The 20,366-nt window shown below is 37.0% G+C and overlaps 1 protein-coding gene across 1 annotated transcript; it reads left to right on the top strand.

The window, feature by feature from the left end:
* The first annotated feature begins 334 nt into the window (after positions 1 to 334).
* On the top strand, positions 335 to 19,725 carry LOC142833296 (selection and upkeep of intraepithelial T-cells protein 2-like). The gene is made up of 7 exons (XM_075944592.1): positions 335 to 356; positions 1,198 to 1,545; positions 3,145 to 3,426; positions 7,638 to 7,745; positions 12,003 to 12,110; positions 14,207 to 14,342; positions 19,662 to 19,725. Exons 1-7 carry the CDS (start codon positions 335 to 337, stop codon positions 19,723 to 19,725), a joined length of 1,068 nt encoding a protein of 355 aa, XP_075800707.1.
* Positions 19,726 to 20,366: the final 641 nt, after the last annotated feature.

Genomic DNA, 20,366 nt, shown 5'->3' on the forward strand with positions numbered 1-20,366 from the left:
TGGGTTTTTCCTTAAGGGGAGATTGTTTATCTGATCTCAGGTTCTTGGCCACTTTAGGACTGTCAAATATGGTTTCTATATCACGGAAGAGGCTTTAAATCCCATCAAAATTGGTTGGTTACTTCCCTAACATTTCTGTCACTATTGTACGAGTTCTTTCATTAATTCATAATATTTCATTTTATGAATGTACATAGTTGACCTATTCACTTACTTATGGAAGGGAATTTTGATTGCTTTCATTTTTAGCAACTGGGAATAAAGAAGTTATTAACATTTTGTAGAAATTTCATTATATTTGCACTTTACAACAATTTGGACTATATGCAGAATCATGACTATGGCAAGAAAGTACGGTAAGCCTACATCAAGCACTGTTAGAGATGCCAAACTGTCTTCCAGAGTGTCTGGATCGTTCTGCATTGCTATAAACAAAAAAACAGTCATATAGTCTTCATCTTTTGTGATCATTTTATGTTATCAAAGTTTTAGATTTCAACTATTTTAATAATTGTTGAGGCCTTTGTTATTTTGATTTATGATATTCTAACAGCACAATGTTGAGCTAATTTTCATTTTTATTTGTTAGAAAGGCGATGTTTATGCTATTTTACTCTGCTTTGTATTGCCAGGAGTGACTCCATTTTACAGTGTAGCAGTTTGTTACATTTTGAGTTCACATGATGAGTCAAAGTTACTGTTCACATTACCTCATTACCTACCCAGTATGAATCATGACGAACAAAATTAAAAAACAGTTTAATCATTACAGTCCTGTTAATGAACACAGCAGACAAAGGAAGATGGCAGTTCCCTCATCTGTGTCATATTGCAGGTGGATTTGACAAAAAGAAGATCCCATTACATGACATGGCTTACTCAAATTGTCATTTTCTCTGACCCAGTCTTCCACTTTGTCTTGATTTTTCTTGAATCCAGCCTATCTTGGGGTGTCTCCAATAGCTCCTTAAAATCTTTTCTAGCAATTTATAGTACTACTTTCTGCTTTACTTTCAATTCAGTAATTAGTAATTAAATTGTCTTCAGGATAAACAAAGTGACCTTCCTTGAAGAATGTGTGGATGTTTGAGAAAGAGTAGGAGAAGACAGAAGAGGGATAAACAGAATGACTTCAACAAAAGTTGTAAATATGTTTACTGATTCATACTCCTATCTTTTGATTATTCTCCTTCACAGAGAGATTCACAGTGACTGGATTGACTAAGCCAGTCTTGGCTCCAGTGGGTGGAACCCTTGAACTCAGTTGTCAGTTGTCCCCACCACAAGATGCACAGCACATGGAGATTCGCTGGTTCAGGAACCGCTATACACAGCCTGTGCACCTGTACAGGGATGGTAAAGACCTGCATGGAGAAACCATCCCCAAGTATGTAGAGCGGACTGAACTGCTGAAAGATGACATTGGAGAAGGGAAAGTGACACTCAGGATCTTTAACGTGACTGTTGATGATGATGGACCATACCAGTGTGTCTTCAAAAATGGTGAATTCTATGAAGAGCACATTACAGAGGTCAAGGTTACAGGTGGGCATGAATTTCTCTCAGACTGCTATGTACATATGATTCAAAGCCTACCTATGGTTGAGTGGTTGGAAAATTATCAGAACTTGAAACTTATTGCATAGTTTGATTGGTAAAATGAATTCTCTACAATTAATTTTTTAATTGTATGACATGAAAGATCAAAAAATAAAAATTACTAGGGTTCAGAGATTGATTCTATCAGTAAGTAGTTTCTTATTATGCCTACATACATTGTTATATTTCTAACATATAATCAGATTCTTTTTAGGTTGTTTTATTATCCTTTCAAATATCTCTAACAACAGTCAGTAATTTTCCAAATGAACTAAATTTTTAAATGCTTATTACTATTAAGTTGGGTAAGTATGGTAGGAGTTACAGAGAAAAATATGATCAAAAATATTGTATGAAAATGTTTAATGAAAGAAAAAATATTGTTTTTACTAACAATGCTTATTTCCATTTCTCTCCAAATTAATTCACTAACTTCTTAGTACCCGATTGATTTTTCTAAGTCTCTTTAGAAAGATTTTAACTACAATAATCCCTATTCTCAGATGCAATACTATGTGTGTGTGTGTGTGTGTGTGTGTGTGTGTGTGTGTGTGTGTAACTATACGGCATTTATGCTACTTTTTTACTTTGAATTATTCTGGATGAAAAGTAAAAGAAAGGAAAGGCCAAGGGTTTAATGTAAACTAAACAAATCCATAAGTGTATGCTAATACATTAGGCCTCTAGACCCAGGTGATCAATCTTCATGGATGTCATGAGACACCTCTGTTGTCTAGAGCAGAGTCACACATGTAGTTCATTTCCATGTTTTGTGTTCTACTGGGACAAAACGTTACTGATTGTCATTTTTAGTAGTTTTATGGAATAAACGAAAACTTTGGTAGCAAAGATCTGTAATGTTCTTGTTATTTCAGGGACATTTTACTAGACAGAGCAATTTTGGTGTGCTGCTTTAAATCTCCACGCATTTTCTTTGGCCTAAACATTACACAATCTTTCAACTTCTCCATCACCTCTTCGTTTGTTTTAGTGGCAATGGGAGCTGCACTGTGTCATGCAGTATTCGCTCCAAATAGCTTTATCCCCAATGTTCACAAATTATAAATTATCTACTGTGAAAATACATAGAGAATCAGCTAGAATTTCAAAATTGTATTTATAATGAAACTAATTTTTATAATCTATTATGTTGACTCAAAATAACTAGTGACTATGATAAATGAAAAAAATTAAACTATAAAGGATCAAAAATCTTGATTTCTGTTCATCATAATTCAAGGATGTAGGTTATTTCTTCGACTTAGTAAATAACCTAAAATATGTTTTAAATAAATTAATAAACAAATGAAACAGGCCTTTCCTGAGCTGACTTAGTTTGAACAGTTTGCTGACTGTATATTATAGCATTTCTACCTGACTCTTCCATTTTCGTGAGATTTTATGGAAACCAGCATCCTGGAGAGTATGAATATAAATAAATCTTTTGAAACTGGAATCAAAACCAAAAAGAGCTTTTATTTTTCTGTCCTTTCCTCTACCATTTATACCTAACAATATTGTTTTCCTCTTTTGTTGTTCCACCAGTAACAAGCTCAGACATACAGATTCTTCTGCATCCCCCAAATACCAAAGGAGTGATATTGGAGTGTCATTCAGGAGGCTGGTTCCCACTGCCACTTATGGAATGGAGAAACAATAAAGGAGATGTCATTCCAGAGACATCCAAATCCCACTCACAGGATGGAAACAAATTGTTCAACATGACAATGGCCCTTCTTATTAACACCAACTCTCACTGGAATGTCACTTGCTACCTTCAAAACCGTCTAACTCAACAAGAAGAAAGCATAAATATTGTCCTATCAGGTAAAATCTGTATTTGTTCTTCAGGAACAGATATTGTTGCATATACTAATGTATTGCTTCTTCCTTGACTTGGCCTCCAATGCCTTGCATTCTCTTGCCCTTACTTGTCTTGTAGTTTATTGTCTCTCTTACTCTCTTTGATGTGCACATTTTCTCAATTTATATTCTAGACTATTGCCGTTTGCTCTGCTGACGCTGTGATAAATCATGTGATCATGAACAAGTTGCAGTGGGGGAAGGGTCTATTTGGATTATATTTCTACATATTAGTGCTGCATCATAGGAAGCAAGAGCAGGAGCCCAAAGTGGGAATTTGAAGGCAGGAACTAAAGTACAGACCACAGACGACACTGTTCATGAACTTGTTCTCCATGGCATTCTCAGTTTTCTTTCTTATACAACACCACAGAGAACACTATCCACCCCCGGGGGCCCATAAATTCTCCATCAATCAAGAAATTGCCTTATACTCATGGGCTGATCAGATAGATCAGATCCTCAGTTGGGGTTTCTTTTTCTCAGACGACTCTAATTTGTGTAAAGTCAACAATACTACTGCCATATTGACATTGAAGGTTGCAAGGCTTGGTTCTTGAGCCCTTACTCACTTCTGACTTCCTTTGTCTCATGACTTTAAGTACCGTCAGAACTCTCACTCTTCCTAAATTATAACACCCCTCTCCTCTGCTCTCATCTGAAAAGTCACAAGCCAACCCAAAGAAATAATGTTAGGTCTATTTTTAAAATATACCACAGTCTCATTGTTACTAGAGTCCCAAAATAGACTTTTGACTCAAGTTCCCAGACTGCTGAGATCTTAAGGATCTGAATTTTGTCACATATCCTAAAAAATTAAGTATAAAACCTGATGATAAAATAATATAGGACAACTTAATTTCACTCTTGTCACACGTGTCTAAGGATGTTCTCTCTTTGACAATATAAGCCTGAGATTATACAAATAGGAATGAAAAAAGCTAGAGTTGAGAGGTTTTGAATAACCCCTTGAATATTCTTCACACCAAGAATACTCATATATTTAAAGTTGAGGGGGCCACTACCCATTTTTGTAGACCTGCAATCCTGGGTCTTTTTTATTGATTTCATTGAGCTATACATTTTTTTCTGCTCTCTTGTTGTCAGGGTTTCTGTCCTCCCCAGTTCCCTCAGTCATTAAGTCACAAAGAAATAACACAAAATTCTACAATAGTTGTAAACTTATTGGCCCATACGCTCAGGCTTCTTATTAACTCTTAAACTTACATTAGCCCATTATTCTAGTATATGTTAGCGACGTGTCTCAGTACCATTTTTAGTGGGGCAGTCTCATCTTGCTCCTTCTGTGGCTGGTCAGGACTGCAAAAGAATGGGCTTCCTCCCTCCCAGAATTCTCCTGTTCTCATTGAGCTGCCTCTACTTCCTCTCTGGTTGTCCTGCTATACTTCCTTCTGGGCTACTGGCCAATCAGCATTTACTTAAAATATAATTGACAGAATATAGACCATTCTCTTACACCACTCTCCCCTCCTCTTCAACCCTCTCCCATGGTCCCCATGCTCCCAATATACTCAGGAGATCTTGCCTTTTTCTACTTCCCATGTAAATTAGAACCATCTATGTCTCTCTTAGAGTCCTCATTGTTGTCTGCAACCCTGAATCGTAAGATGAACTGAGTAGTAATAAGTCAGAAAAGAGTGAGTCAGAGAGACAAAATAATCAGATAAATAAGGGGATCCTCCTTCTTCATCATTTCGCACCACCTTTTCACTGGCATCTAAGCCTGAATTACACATTATGATTTAGAAATAGTACCCTGAAGCTCTTCTGTTTCTTATCTAGTTTATGGTGGTATTTCCTGACTTTAGGGATGGGATGAATTACTTAAAATACTGTCTGTGTTAAGTACCCTGAAATTGCTTCCTTTTTAGTTATACTTAAATGTCCCCCAATTTTTCAGTTATCAGTGCCCCTGTTACTTTGATGACATCACTTCCTAATGCTCTTCTCCACCTCATCTATTCACATCTATGTGAATGAGCTCTGCCTTTAGATATTTCCTCTAGTTGTTTCTTCTTCCAGGATAATGCAAACTCAAATAACTTTCGTTATCTCCTTCAAGTCCATATTCAAATCCCACTTCCTCATAAGTATGACCTTGATGGCCAACCTGAAGCATATGACCTGCCTGCCTCTATGCACCGGGGGTCATATTTCCTCACAAATTTGACCTTGCTTCTTTTCTTATTAGTACAATTTTAAGTATTGTACAGCTGTATTATTATGTTATTTCTCTATATCTATATCCTTTCCAGAAAAATCCCTTGGTGATTTTATACACCAACCCACCCAACTGTTTCAGATATTGGGTGCCACCTTGCAATTAAACAAATAAAATGCGATACTTTAAAGGAATTAAATAAAATCAAAAGGATGTATTATAGGCATGCATCAGTGTTGGTATCTATCCATGAAATTAGACATTCTTTCTAGAAGAGGTCTTTAAAAGAACTAAAGCCGCCGATTTCATAGACCATATTGTATGCACATATATATGTTTATGTATGTGTATATATGAAGATGGACACTTAAAAGAAATTCCACACTAGCTCAGAATTGAGAATAATAGAAGGTCATTTATTTAGGGGTAGACTTGCAAATTAATATTCTCTGCTGGAATGGAGAACTGCAACCAAACACCACAGCCAGAAAAGAGGCCAGATGCATGCTTTACATCAGCATAAATAGTATAAGACGTCAAGCCCAAATGGGAGGGTAACTTAAAAGCTACTGGCTATAGGATTTCCTATAGCATATATATAATATATAGCACACATAAATGTGTATATAAATGATATAAGATAAATTGAAATATTTGTTAATGTATTACACATTCATTGTGTAACAAAATGTATATTTTATGATCTTATATGTTCTTTAAGTATTTATTAACTCTAAACAGTATGTTTTAAAGTAATTGCAATGAACATAAACTTTGGACTCTGTGTTATACTATTAGGAAATGGAAAATGTTTAATCATTGCTCCATTTACAAAGTATTTTTAAAAAAATCAAGTTTGATGAAAAAGGAAAGATCATAATCAAATTTAATCAAAGTTACTGAGTGACTGGCAAGCTGGCTAAGTTCAATTTGGACCCTACTGGTGTAAAAGGCATGATAGTTTATTTGGATAGGAACTAATTCTGGGAATTAAATTCACAAAAGTAACAACTCAATACATGTTTATTCCACTGTAAATGGAAGTTTCTGTCCCACCTAGTCCCACAGACTTCCAGTCCAAAATAAACAGACAGAGGTTTCTATTAATTATACATTGTTTGGTATATAATAAGCTCAGGTTTATTATTAACTAGCTCTTGCAACTTAAATTAACCCATAATTCTTACCTATTTTCAGCCATATGGCTTGGCATATTTTCTCAGAAAGGCATTCTCAACTTGTTTCCTCTATATCTGACTTGTGACTACATCTCTGCTTTTTCTTTTTCCAAAATTCTCCTAGTTTGGTCATCCCACCTATACTTCCTGCCTGGCTATTGGCCAGTCAGAATATTGGTAAGCTAATACAAGTGAAAAATCTTTACAGTACACAAGAGTATTATGCCACAATATTCCACAAATATAACACTCAAAATGCTTAAGGAGAATGCTTGATGGTCTCTAAATGGCTTCATGCTAGACATAATGACATGTTTTAGATGGTGTAAAATTTTATCTGGGAAGAAAGATGCAATATTTCATATGAATAAGAAAAGGTATATTTGCATTGACTTAGGTCATGAGATATATTCAGAAACAATAGTCCCAAATCCAATGAGTACCCTGAATAGAGCATGGCACATATCCAAGTAAACAAGACATGAGGACTTCAGCATTGATTTGTACCAACATTATAATTCTCCTTGGAAGCCAATATCTGAACACTGGGGTTGATTATGCTCCCCCTTTTCCTTTCTACTGGGGAAGCTTATGAGGCAAGATTGATGGGAAGAAATGAGAAAACTGCCGTCCACATACTTTTTCCTCAAATTCACTCACACCTGGCTTATTTTTACTCATGATCTGCTTTTTACCAAAACCATCATAACTGAATCTCCAAACTTTAATAATATTCCAGGGTAGTAGAATCTTAAATTGTAACAAACTTCAGATAAATCACCATTGCTAAGTTTTCTTCTGAACTCATGTTTCAGGTGAACTGTTTTCATGGAAATGTGTTTGGGTGGGAATTCTCATTAAAATAACATTTGTGATGATAATCTTCCTTGTGACTTCCTGTGTCCAACAAGATTTCATACATGGTAAGTAGGTTTCAGTGGCATTGAACCAATGTGTAAGTAGAGGGAGTAGCTAAAGCTATTTATGTATTGCCTCCAGAGCCAGTCTGCCCAGGTAGTTCTAAAGCTTTTGGTTAGATGATATATAAAATTTTATCCACGTTTGGGTCCAACATTATTTGCTTTTGCTAGTGGAGTTTTTCAAAATACTGTTTACAAAAGTTGGTGCTGCCTTTTTGCTAAGCAAGTTGAAACACCATTTACTTATATTGATTGACATCCCAGTTGACTATGGCGCTCTAAAGATGTAACTAGTGTATGTCATCAACTCTGCTGGAGGAAGACATGTAGTGCTAGAGTTATCGATCTTTGAGTTATCTGGACTCAAGGAAATAACTGCTTACCCATGATCTTGCAAGTAATCCCAAGTAAACTAATTGGTTCCATAATCCTTTATGTGGAATCTTAATTCTGTCGTAAGTGCCCTGTTGAAGAGAATAGACTTTTGATATTTGTCTACACAGAAGTTGGGGAAGAGACTTGCAAGTCTGGAATAAAACCTAAGGCTGATCAACCTGAGGGTGATCAACCTGAGGATGAGTCATCTTGTCCTGGCCAATCTCAATGTCAATACCTTTTGTCATGTAATATGGAATGTTGAACTTCATTTCTGTAGTGACAGTTGCATGCTCACTGTGGTAAATAACAAATCATGAAAGACAGACTGAGATATCTGAGAGTAGAGCATCCTTTGGGAAGAATGCTCTCGGTACGGACATCTCTCTTTACATGGTATCAGGTGGAATTCCTATTGATTAATGGGGTCTGCTTCATGTGATTATGGAGATGAATTTCAATTGCCTTGTAGACTGTGTATTGCAGTCTCTGAAAGGAACTCATACTATGTTCATAAGAGAGCTCTATCAGCAGCCAAGTGCCTCTACTGTGAGTGGTAAGACATGAAATTGAGGCTCTTCTGTCTGCCTCAAGTGAATTTTCTCTCATGAGTCAGGGATCATTATATAAAAAGTTATAAGGATGTTGCTGTCCTCCACACACCTCTCAGATTTGACAGCAAAAAAATGGGGGGGGGGGATGAAAATGTGTCAATATGCAATTTCCACAGTTGGAAGGAGGGAACAAATTAGATCTTTGCTAAGTAGCTCTACCTTTTAATAAAAAGTTTAGAAGCCACTGTAAAAATCAAATTATAAAGAGGATAAAATGTATAACAGTGAAAAAAATATTCACATTAATCATGGTTTTCATAATCAGGAAAAGAAGACAACGAAATTATGATCAGCTAAAATCTGAATGGCTAAAATTGGAAAGTCTTTTTTTAAAAAAAAATAAATGAGTTTATTAGAACCTGAGTTGTGATGCTGTGGGATACAAGAGCAGATGGGACCAATTTTGGTATCACAGTACTAGAGAAATAGAAATGTAACTACCCATCCTGTATAACCTGAGATAGTAATACAAGCACATCACTATGGAGGGACTGACTCACAGGAGACACTAGATTCCCATAAGTTGCAAGGAAGACAATAGAAGAAGAATAAGCATTAATAAAGCAATTTAGTATGCAGGAGATATACACGTCAGTGCCCAAGATACCAGGTAGGGTAGAATTTGTTTGAAGAAAACACAGTGTAAAAGTTAACTCATCTCCTGGTACAGAACTTCAATAGATTTGCTGATCTCCGTGGGGGGTTATGTTTCTGTGCAGTAAAAGAAGCTTTGACAGATTTGAATAATTTAAATTGGGTTGTCAAATGGCTAATGAAATGAAGATATGATAAACAGAGTAAATTTAAGACTAAAGGATCAGCTATATTCACTCAAAGACAAATGTGACAACTGGAATGGTAGGGGAGATTTTCACAAAATATCACATTCTATATACCAGTGATCTTCTAGAAGGATTTAAAGCCTGAGGAACAGTTCATTGAAGACACAGATCATAAAACAGCATTGGAAAATTAATAAGCTTGTCATAGAAATGGGTAATCATCCTCTGCCAGAATACATGGTGTATGCTTCTCCCATGCAAATAAGTAAACCACAAGTGAATACTTTCATCTATGATCTCTCAATAATCAGATATGGCTGATGACAAAACAGGGCTATGGTGTCGATTAAGAACTAGTCAGAGCCAGGGAGCAAGCTCCAACAGTAAGCACAGCAGGTTACATCCCACTCTGTTTGTTCCTCCTTAAATCTGAACCACGATGAGCATCATAAAATGGCACAAACTGTGCACCATCAAGGGTAGAAAGATCCATAGGATTCCTGCAAAAACAGCACCCCAGGATGGGGGACAGATGGCTTCTGGAATACGACTGGACTGTAGAGGGCTGATGGGTTGTCCCTCCTGGATATGCACTTGCACCACCCTTGCTTTTTGTAATGAAATGATCAATATAAATGATGGAATCTTTTCATGCACTATTTCATCCAACTCATGTTCTTTAGCTCTCCAAAAGCAATTGACTCTTGCTTGAAATTGGCAGTAGTGAGGTTTTAAACACTTTGTCTTCCATCTGTAACAGATTTCATTGGGGAAGGCTGACTTACAAGAGTCTTAATGATTTGGAAAAGCAACTGTGAAAACAACCGTTAGGGAGGATTTTGTTGTTGTTGTTGTTTGTTTCTTTGTTTTTCTAAACTCCTGTGTGTAAGTAAAAGCCAACAAAAAAGATACTGCTAGGAGCCAAAATGATGTTAAATGAAATTCTAATTGTTATAGGAAAACTAACTCTTTAGAAAGTCACTGAGATCAATGAAGTACTAATGTCTTTCAAACCACAAAAGACTTTTTTTACTGTTGTTTATTGTGCCCAAACTATATGATAATACCTATTGCTAAAGACATTGCACCCTATGGCTGCATAACATAAAAATGAGGATAGGACAGAGATAGAAACTTCCTCCTTGACTGACGACTTTCACAGCACCAGATGATGCTATGTAGACTAGCATTGTGTTGATAAAGAGTTATGGAGTGTCCACCAAATTGTATTCTAAACACAAGTGTTTCTACCCATACAGTACTTCAGCTATTAGAATGTAGAGGGAATTTTTTCTCTTGCAGTCTCTGTGGAGACTCATAACAGGCCAAGTTCCTGAAAATCAATGATTTTTGCTATTACATAGTGACTCAAACTTCAGCCATAATGAAAAAATAATAGAGATTTACACAATTCTCTCCAAAGTTCAGAAAATGTCACAAGAGTGAATCAAGAAAGATAGAGATGGATGAAGAGGTAGAATGTTGTATAGCTCTTTCTTTAACTAGAAATATTTCTCCTTAGAGAGTGAATGAAGACACATAACACTTTTGAAGCTAAGGAAACTCAAAAGGATCAGGAAGCTCATTTAACTTACAAATCTCATGGTTCTCATCCTCATTATTGCTTACCAAATCAGTAAACAAATTCTAGGGAGAAGATATTGTCAGTGAAAGTTGCTCGTGAGACAAGCAAAGAACACCAGGGAAGCAATTTTCATGACTCATCATTCATAATGAAAAGGATGTGAGAATGTGGTATCCATGCCTGTTGGAGTTTCATTCTGTTATAAAGAACAGAAACATCATTAGTAGGGCATAAAGTGAATTTTAACTGATATAGTTCAGAAATACAAATATGATTTTCCCATTTGTGGGATGTAAGGTTTATATAGTACCAGAAACATTTTTAATGTGTATGAGGTGAATGTAAAAACAAGATTGTATGGGGGACGGATCCTAAATTGAGGGGAAGACAAAAGATTTGTTTGAGGGTCAATATACCCATAAAAAATGACAATGAGGAAGACATAACTCTCTCTCTTGCTCTTAATGATGCCAGCTGATGAGAAGTGAGACAGAGTAAAGGGGAGCTAGTTTACTCAGGGCCTGCCTAGTCTCAATCCCAAACCTGCCCCCCTTAAAAATCACTGTCCCTTTTATCCTGTCCTCTTTCCTTCTAATCCTAAGTCTTCAAATATTTTATGAATACAAAAAGAAAGCATTAAAAAAATCATCCTTACACTTGTACCATGACATTCCATTCTCTACTGATTTCCACATTACACTGAAAATGGTCCCTAAGAAAGGAAAGGGGAAATAATGTAATTATATTATAATCTTAAAAAATTAAAAAAAATAATTTAAAATGATACTTTAAAATAATACATACACACAGACACAATAGTTCTTGCTTTCGTGATGCTTTTTCCAATGTAGTGTGCCTCTATCAAATGTCAAGAGATAATAACATTATGGTTTTTTTTCTTTAGGTTTCTGCTCTGGGAGATTTTCTCATTCGTTAAAGGGCTCACTGTTGTTCATCATTTCCATATCTGCAATTACAGGAGTCATGCTCATTTTGCATCTGAAACAAAGAGGTAGGTAAGCAAGAGGTTGGTGCCATCCTGTAAGAGTCTTCTTCCAAATGCCCATTAAAACATTTAACAAATGAAGAGTAATTGTTAATAAATGGGCCATGAGAACACATACCACAGTATATAGATTCCAGAGCTCTGAATTTCATAGACTTACTAGTAGATGTAGCTGATTATTTAGCTCCAAGAGAAATAATTTCTTTCAAATTCACAGTGGATTTTTTTCTTCCTGGAAATACTCAGCAGTCAACATTGTCTAATAAACTGTTTTGAATGCTTTATACTTTTAGCATGAAAGAGGTAATAATTCAGCATCTTAAACTTTTTGCCTTTTTAAATTTTCTTTATATATATGGATGTTACCTAGTGCCCATGGTAGCCAGAAGACGGTATTAGATTCCCCAAATGGTTAGTAGCCACCATGTGGCTGCTGGAAATTGAACTAGATCCTCTGAATGAGCTTTCAGTTCTCTTAAGTGCTGAGCCATCTAACTAGCTCCAGTATCTTAAACTTGTCGAGTCAAGATCAAACCTGTTAAAAATTCCAGCATTGAAGTAACAGTAAACTCTGAGGCTCTGTTTATAGCTGAGAACCTATTAGCAGCTAATGGATGCAGGGGCAGAAAGAATCAGTTTTTGTGTGAAGTGTGGCCATTGGTAGGTTGCCTATGCCCAGTGTATGACTTCACAACCTGCACATGGAATACACATTAACCTCATTGGATTGTCAGAAATAAAAAGAAGACATGAAGTTGGGAGGGAGATATGTTAGAAAGATCAGAGTAGATAGTGGAGTGAGAATGAGTGGGGTGGATGTGTTCACACGACTTTGTAGCATTGTATCAATTGTGAGCCTTCCAAAATCAGAGAGTTAAATATGACTTTGAGTTTGGTAAGTGTGAAGACTCCAAATAACATTAATGGGAGCATTTTCCAAAGTTCCTCTGCCCTCCTTCCTCCTTCTCCCACTTCTTTTCAACGCAGCCCCAAAACTAGAATTTCTCTTTTCCAAGTTGGTTCAGGATCCTAGTTGCTGCCTTCCCAAACATGGGAACCCCACTCTACCTTCCACACCTTTGTTTTTAATAGCTGGGCAGGCAAAGATTCTCTTGCCTACTTTTGGCAGTAGGCCATAAGGACTTCATCTGGGAAAATATCCATACTACCTCAGGGAGGAAAAGAGAGAAGTCCTAAACAGCCCAAACTGGCACACCCTGTTGGGTCTGTCCTTTTGTCCAATCACATCTCTACATAGCTGTCAATCTTTATTAAACAGATGCGTAAAAGTGGATATTCATCCTGAGTCATGGGTCTTCATTCTAAACAATGGCCTATCATATAGAACTTTGAGGAAATCTATCTGGTATTCTTTTCTCCTATAATCTGTCTCTTTCAGTTTATTTTCTGAATGAGGCACAAACCCAAGGAAGGACAAGAACATTATTCCTCGCTTGAAGTATTTCAGAAGGATGCATTGGAGGAATCTCTATGCCCTATTTTAGAGGGTGTATTTGTGGGTGGATGAGGAGAAAGCAAGCTTCCCTCTTCACACAGTTCTAGACTGTCAATGAGTGGGTCTTGAGAAGATTTCCTGGTTGGACATAAAATGGTACAGATGGGTATCAGGGAAGATATATAGCAGCTGAAATGTGAAGACAGAGGGAAAGATGAGGATGGAGAGAGAATGCTTCCTAGGGGATGTGATACTTGAGAATTGTGAGATCTCTTCCATTTCACAGATCCTGATCATCTAAGGATTTTCTGTTTCATTATACTCTTTATGGGCCAGAACTCTTAAGGATATTCAGCCCTAAATAAAACAGATAGAAACCTAATCAATTCATATGCTCTTCAGACAGAATTGTAAAGACAAAAGTCACGTGCTTGAGGAAAATGGGTGCCTGTCTCCTCATAACCTCTTCCAGGATTAACAAAAACATGTTCATCTCCAAAATCAAGTATGTCAAATTTCTCCTGTATTGTTCTTGCACATATATGAAGCATGGAGCAAAAGGAACCTGAAGAGCAAAGCTGCCTTTAATGTGTGATCCAGCCTTTCTCTTGGTTGCAACTGTCCTGACTCTTTTCTCTTTTTCCAGTCCAAGTTTCAGACCCACATTTTGAATTGGACACTTTGTGGTTAGAAGATATTAGTGTCGTCCTGTGTGTGATGATAGTGTTCATCTTCAAGCTTGTTTCATTCATTTACTTCAGATTGGAAGGTAAATATCCTGGGAATGGTGGCAACTCAGAAGATCTAGTTATGCGGCTTATGCTCAGATGTCTAGAAGGTGACCTTTCTGATCCTTCTGTCTTAGTAAATATTACAAAATCCAAAAGAAAGACTGATATACAATAGCCTCCTTCTTGGGACTACTGTGTTTTCCCTTCTATGAGTGTTGGTGCCTCATGCATTAATGTCTGTCCCAGCTCTTACTAAACAATTATAATAAAGCTTCCTGGTACTGTTGGGAAGGCAGTTTTTAAATTCACACATTCGGGAAAGCCTGTTTTAGTGAACTCTTTTCAAGAGATGTATGAGTTTTTAAAATTTGATCTCTGACATTTTGAACTGAAAATTTAATGGGTAAATTAAACAAATATTCATTTAAATTTTAATAGTTTTTATAAAACCGTGTAAATGCAAAAAAAAGTGTAAATGCCACTAAGAACCAGACCAGCAACATTTATATACTGTGCTCACAAAAGTTAAATATTTGAAGCATCTAGCTCATATCTGAAATGAAAAGGCATGTCTTTATTGTGAAAACATATTTTCCATATGAACATCGATGAGAGAATAGAATTGATAACCCAAGAAGAAAAGCTTCCATAATCAATTCTTTTGACTTGTCAATAACATACAGTCCTAAAATGTTTCAGTATGCATGCACATGGGGCTGGAAAGGTGACTTAGCAGTTAGGAGCACTAGGAAAACCAGGAATGTTAAACACACAGTCTTGTCTCTTCAAAACTATTACTATTTTCTTACTAAAAGATTGGGACTGAAGTGATTAACCCAATTAGCCTGGTGACCTCTGTGCTGTGTGGCCAGGCTATACCAGCTGCCCCAAGATCCTTATCTTGAATCTATTTGTCTCAGTCAATCTATAGTGCGGTCTTCCCTAGACCCTTATCATGAGCTTTGTTTACCTTGAACCTACTTCATTAGTTAACATATAGAAATTATCTTTATGGAAGATGCCATTTGTGCTTTACAAGAATTTTGATGCAATTGTGTCTTTAGCTTTAGCTCAATGGCACAAATAGAATTGAGTTAATTATCACTGGGAAACTTTTTTACAAATTGTGCTTTCCTTACACACGCCTGAAATAAACTCTGGTCTTAGACTCTTGAAGTTTGAAACATAACCCACTACTGAGTCTTGTTGAGTCAAACTACCCTCTTTTCTCACCCAGATCATCACTCTACATGCCATGATGTTAGAGATCCCTCCCCAAGAACTGATGTGCAAAGTGAGGAACTCAACCCTCAGAAGAGTTAAGAATTTTTTTCTTACGGAGAAGCAGGGAGTGGGAGTTTGGTTCTCTCCCCCAAGGGTTTGCAGTCACAAATGAGAGAGTAAAATGGTTTCTTCTCAGGCCCTTGAGAAAAAGCATTTTAAACAATTACTGAAGTATTTGTTAAGATCCAGAAGAGCAAAATAAGCAAAACAACATTTCTGCAACTTTGTGAAATTCAATCCTTGGTTCCCTAAATAAACAGCCATAGGTCTTGTTAATTGAAGCACATAGGAGCTAATGTGAAGAGAGCCCATGAAAGGTGAGATAAAATTCCTGTCAATTATTTTGCAAGATGGAGCACAGTAATTTATGCTCAGACCCTCCCAGGAAGATCATTTTGAGAGAGAGAATTCTCTGCGGGACATATCTTGGCAAGTCCTGACTGGGCATCCTTTCCAATGCTCAGGTTCAGACAGACGAGGTCTGTAAAGAACCCTGAGTCCCATGGAGGGGCAGGCGAGGCTCCATAAGCCCCACCTGTGCTCCAAGGCTCAGCTTTCTCAGTGCTTAGCTTTTTGTTTTCCTACACAGTAGGAATAACACAGTATAGGTTGATCAACAGCCCCTTCATGGAGAAAAGTTAAAAGAGTCCCAACATCTACTAAGGAACAATTGTAACTAGGACATATAGAACCTACAGTCAGTCCTTAAAATTCTCCCTATTTTTGTCATTCATAAGTAGGTAAAAAAAAAAATCTGTCGTTATTTCTCACATACTTCTGAATATCCTTTTACCTGGTAGGAGAGTCTTCTTGAACTCAAAATTAAAATTTCCCTAAAATTTAAATCTTATGTATTATATAAAAGCCTTAAACTTAAACCTTTAGAAATTAATGACCATTGTTAATCAAGTAGGTTTTATTTGTTGTTTTAGTTTTGTTCTTTTCTTTGCTCTAACATGAACAATCAGACTATGACAAGAGAGAAAGTTGGAGGAAATTCATGAGCGCCTTTGCTGAATTGAAGGCTTATTTTACACAGTATTCCAAGCTTCTAATGCATAATTAGTGGGTGGTTCTCACATCAACATAGTATCTGTACCTAGGGCTGTCTGTGTCTGTGACTTCTCTACTGTTAATGTGTGTAGAGACCCATGCTTGGAGTGTGCTACAGGCATGCACAGTGCCACTTCCCAGTTAGTCTGCTGTAGAACAATGCCGCAGACCTGGCATGGGGTCCTGGGAGCTCTAGGAAAATACCATAGTGTCTCATGTGAAACTCGACTTCATCAAATTTTAAACATATTTGGACTCCCATTACAACTAAATATTGACAATAGCCCCATTTGTACTAACAAATGCTTTAAAGTATTTTATAGTTTGTAGGATATTAATTAATTATGTTACTGAAACCCATTACAATCCACAGGATCAAGCTACTGTGGAATGACACCATCAAATATTTAAATGACAGATTTTAAAAATAGAAAGAGGTTATATACATGCACCTAAATCCCTACATATTAGTCTACATATTGCTATGCTATCTTTAATTGTTTTCTGCTGCTTAAAAACATTTTTCCTAAATGAGATACAACCTAAAGTGCATGTTAAATAAATATATCTAAAAACTAATTAGTGAAAAGGGACTGATGTTTTTGTAACATCAGGGTAAGATTATGCTTGTTTCTTTCCAGAAAGTAAACAAAGTTCCAAATGTCTCCTGCTTCAATGCATCCAATGTGGACAGCATCTCAGAGCATCTGAACATGGACAGTTAACTCACTAGAGGAAATGTTTCAAGAGGAAGACTGAAGACGAAGCCAATAACTTTGTGGAGACAAACAGACTTTAACTCGTCATGCTGAGATCTTGGAGAAACAATGAGGACATAATAAGATGGCTTTCCTTATTCCTTGGCCCTTTGTTAACTATTCTTATACTTTACTTATGATTGTCTATATTAGTTAGACTGGCCATGCATGTGAGCATTTAACTTTGGCCTCTATTACATCCAGTATTTTCTTTTCAAAAAATAAAGAAGGGGAGATGTAGGAGACTTGTAGGTACTTGCGTTAAGAGATAAGCACCAGGGAAACCAGAAATATTAAATACACAAGGTTATCTCTTCAAAGGGAGATATTTGTTATTTGTTTTCCACCTTGAAAGCTAGGAGAAGTGACAGTAATAGCCTGGAGACCTCTGTGCCCTCGGTATTGTCAGGTCACACCAGATCCTCCAGACTCTTATCTTGAGCCTGTTTATCTCAGTCAATTTATAGCTCTGTTCTCCCCTATACCTTTATCATGAACTGTTTACCTGTGCCTGCTTCCTCACTTAATGTATGGGACCTATCCATATGGAAAGAGTTTTGATTCAATTATAACTTAAACTTTGTTGTACCCATGGAATTGAGCTAAATATCACCAAGAAACTTTTTCCAAATTATTATTGCGCTTAAATGTGCCTGGAATAAGCTACCTGGTGCTATTCTCTCAAAGTTTGAACCAACATCAACTATTGAGTTTTGTTGGACTAAACTGCCTTATCTCACATGGACTGACATTCTGGTAGAATTGGTGCTTTCATAAACCACCCACAATTTCCCCCTATCCTTCTCATCCTCCAGTTTCTCTCCTTTCTCCACTGCACTTCCTATCTATTTCATGGTCTCCTGCTCTTTCAGAGTGTTCTGTTTCCAGCACCCATATTGTACTCTGTAACTATCCAGAATTCCAGTTTTAGGGCCTTTCCTGCAAGATGTCCTCTAACCTCAGTGGGCATTTGCCACACACACATGGTGTACATACAGACAGGCAGGCTAACACAAAATAAAAATTAATCATTTTATCTGAAATTTTATTGAAAGCAAAAGTCGAATATAAAGTTATTATTGATTACTCTATTTGTGCGTGCACAACTTATTTTTATGGAAAATAGATTCTTCTCTCATACAAATCATCCTGACCACAGTTTCCTCTCCCTCCACTTCTCCTAATTCTCCTAACACTTCCTCTTCCCCAAATCCACACTCCCCTCTTTTTTTTCATTAAAAAGGAGAACTCCTCCAAGAAACAACAGCCAAATACAACAAAACAAGATAAAATAAGACAAGGCAAACACTCTTATCTTAAACAAGGCAACTGAATAGAAAATATTAAGTCCCAAGAGCAGACAACCATTTCCACTGTTAAGAGTCTCACAAGAACACCAAGATAACAGCCATAACACATACACAGAGGACCTGATGCAGATTCAGTCTCCTTGAGCCCATATGGATCTTGCTTAGTTGATTCAGTGGGCCATATTTTCCTGGTATCTTCCATTCCCTCTGACTCCTACATTCTTTCCTTCCCATGTTCCGTGGGGTTCCCTGATCTCTGAGGGTAGGGAGCCAATGGTGACTGCCAATGGAGATTTGCTGCATATTGTCTCGCTGTGGATCTCTGTACCCACTCCCATTTGCTGCCAGATGAAACCTCTCTGATGATGACTGGACAAGACACAGATTTGTGAGTTTAGCAGAATATTGTTAGAAATCACTTTATTAATTTTTTTGCCAGTCATGTTTGGCTGTATCCTGTCTATAGGCTACCCAGTCTCTGGTTCCCGGCCATCCAGACAGAGTAAGAAATGGGCTGACTATTATGGCTTAGGCCTCAAGGTAACCTAGACATTGGTTGGCCAACAAGTTCTGTTTCTTAGTCATTCTAACGTGTAAGATGGAATCTCAAAGTGGTTTTGGTTTACATTTCTCTGATGGCTAAAAATGTTGAACATTTAAGTTTTCTATGCCATTTGAAATTCCTTTATTGAGAATTCTCTATTTACATCTATACCTAATTTTTAATTGGATTATTTAGTTTATTTCTCTAACTTCTTAAATCCCTTATATATTTTGAATAAGAGACCTCTAATTGGATATGGAGTTGATAAAAATCTTTTCCCATTCTGTAGGCTGCCTCATTTTCCAGTTGAAAATGTCCTTTGCCTTACAGAGCTTTTCGGTTTCACAAGGTCCCATTTATTAATTGTTGATTTTAGTGCCTGCGATATTGGTGTTCTGTTCAAAATCTTGCCTTATGTGTAATGTATTAAAGGCTGTTCTCTATTTTTTCTTCTACAATGTTTAGTGTATCTGCTTTTATATTGAGGTCTTAAATACACTTGAACTTGAGTTTATACAGGGTGATAAAAGATCAATTCGCAGTCCTCTACATTCAATCCTCCAATTTGATAAGCACTATTTGTTGAAGATGCTGTCTTTTTCCCAATGCATATTTCAAGCTTGTTTATCAAAAATTAGGTGTCCATAGGTGTGTGGATTTATGTCTGGGTCTTCAATTAACATGTCTCTTTTTTATGACAATTGTAATGGATTAAGTAAAAATGCTGCAGATCCCCAAGTGGCTGCAGCAGGCAGTGAGTCATGAGACTATGCTGTAGGTCCCTGAGTGGGGGCAGGCAGCGGGCAGCAGGTCCTGAGATCAGCCAGTCCCAGGCAGGTGCAGGGCAGTTCCCCAAGTGTCTGTAGTGGGCCATGAGTGGCAGTGAGTCCCACAAGGAGAGACAGATGGATGGGCATCCCCCAAGACCATGTCACAGGTTTCTGAAGGCAGCTGGTCCTGGGCAGGGAGCCAGGCAGCAGGTGAGAGACAGATAGATAGGCACACCATGCAGAGTGATGTTGGATATTTGTTTAGTGGATTACGGAAGGAAATGGGAGAAATAAGAAGAACAGAGAGAGAAACAGAGATTGTGAAAGGGGAATTGGGAGAAGGGAGAGGCAGAAGT

Source organism: Microtus pennsylvanicus, chromosome 13 (genome assembly GCF_037038515.1).
Source record: "Microtus pennsylvanicus isolate mMicPen1 chromosome 13, mMicPen1.hap1, whole genome shotgun sequence".
Lineage (NCBI taxonomy): Eukaryota > Metazoa > Chordata > Mammalia > Rodentia > Cricetidae > Microtus > Microtus pennsylvanicus.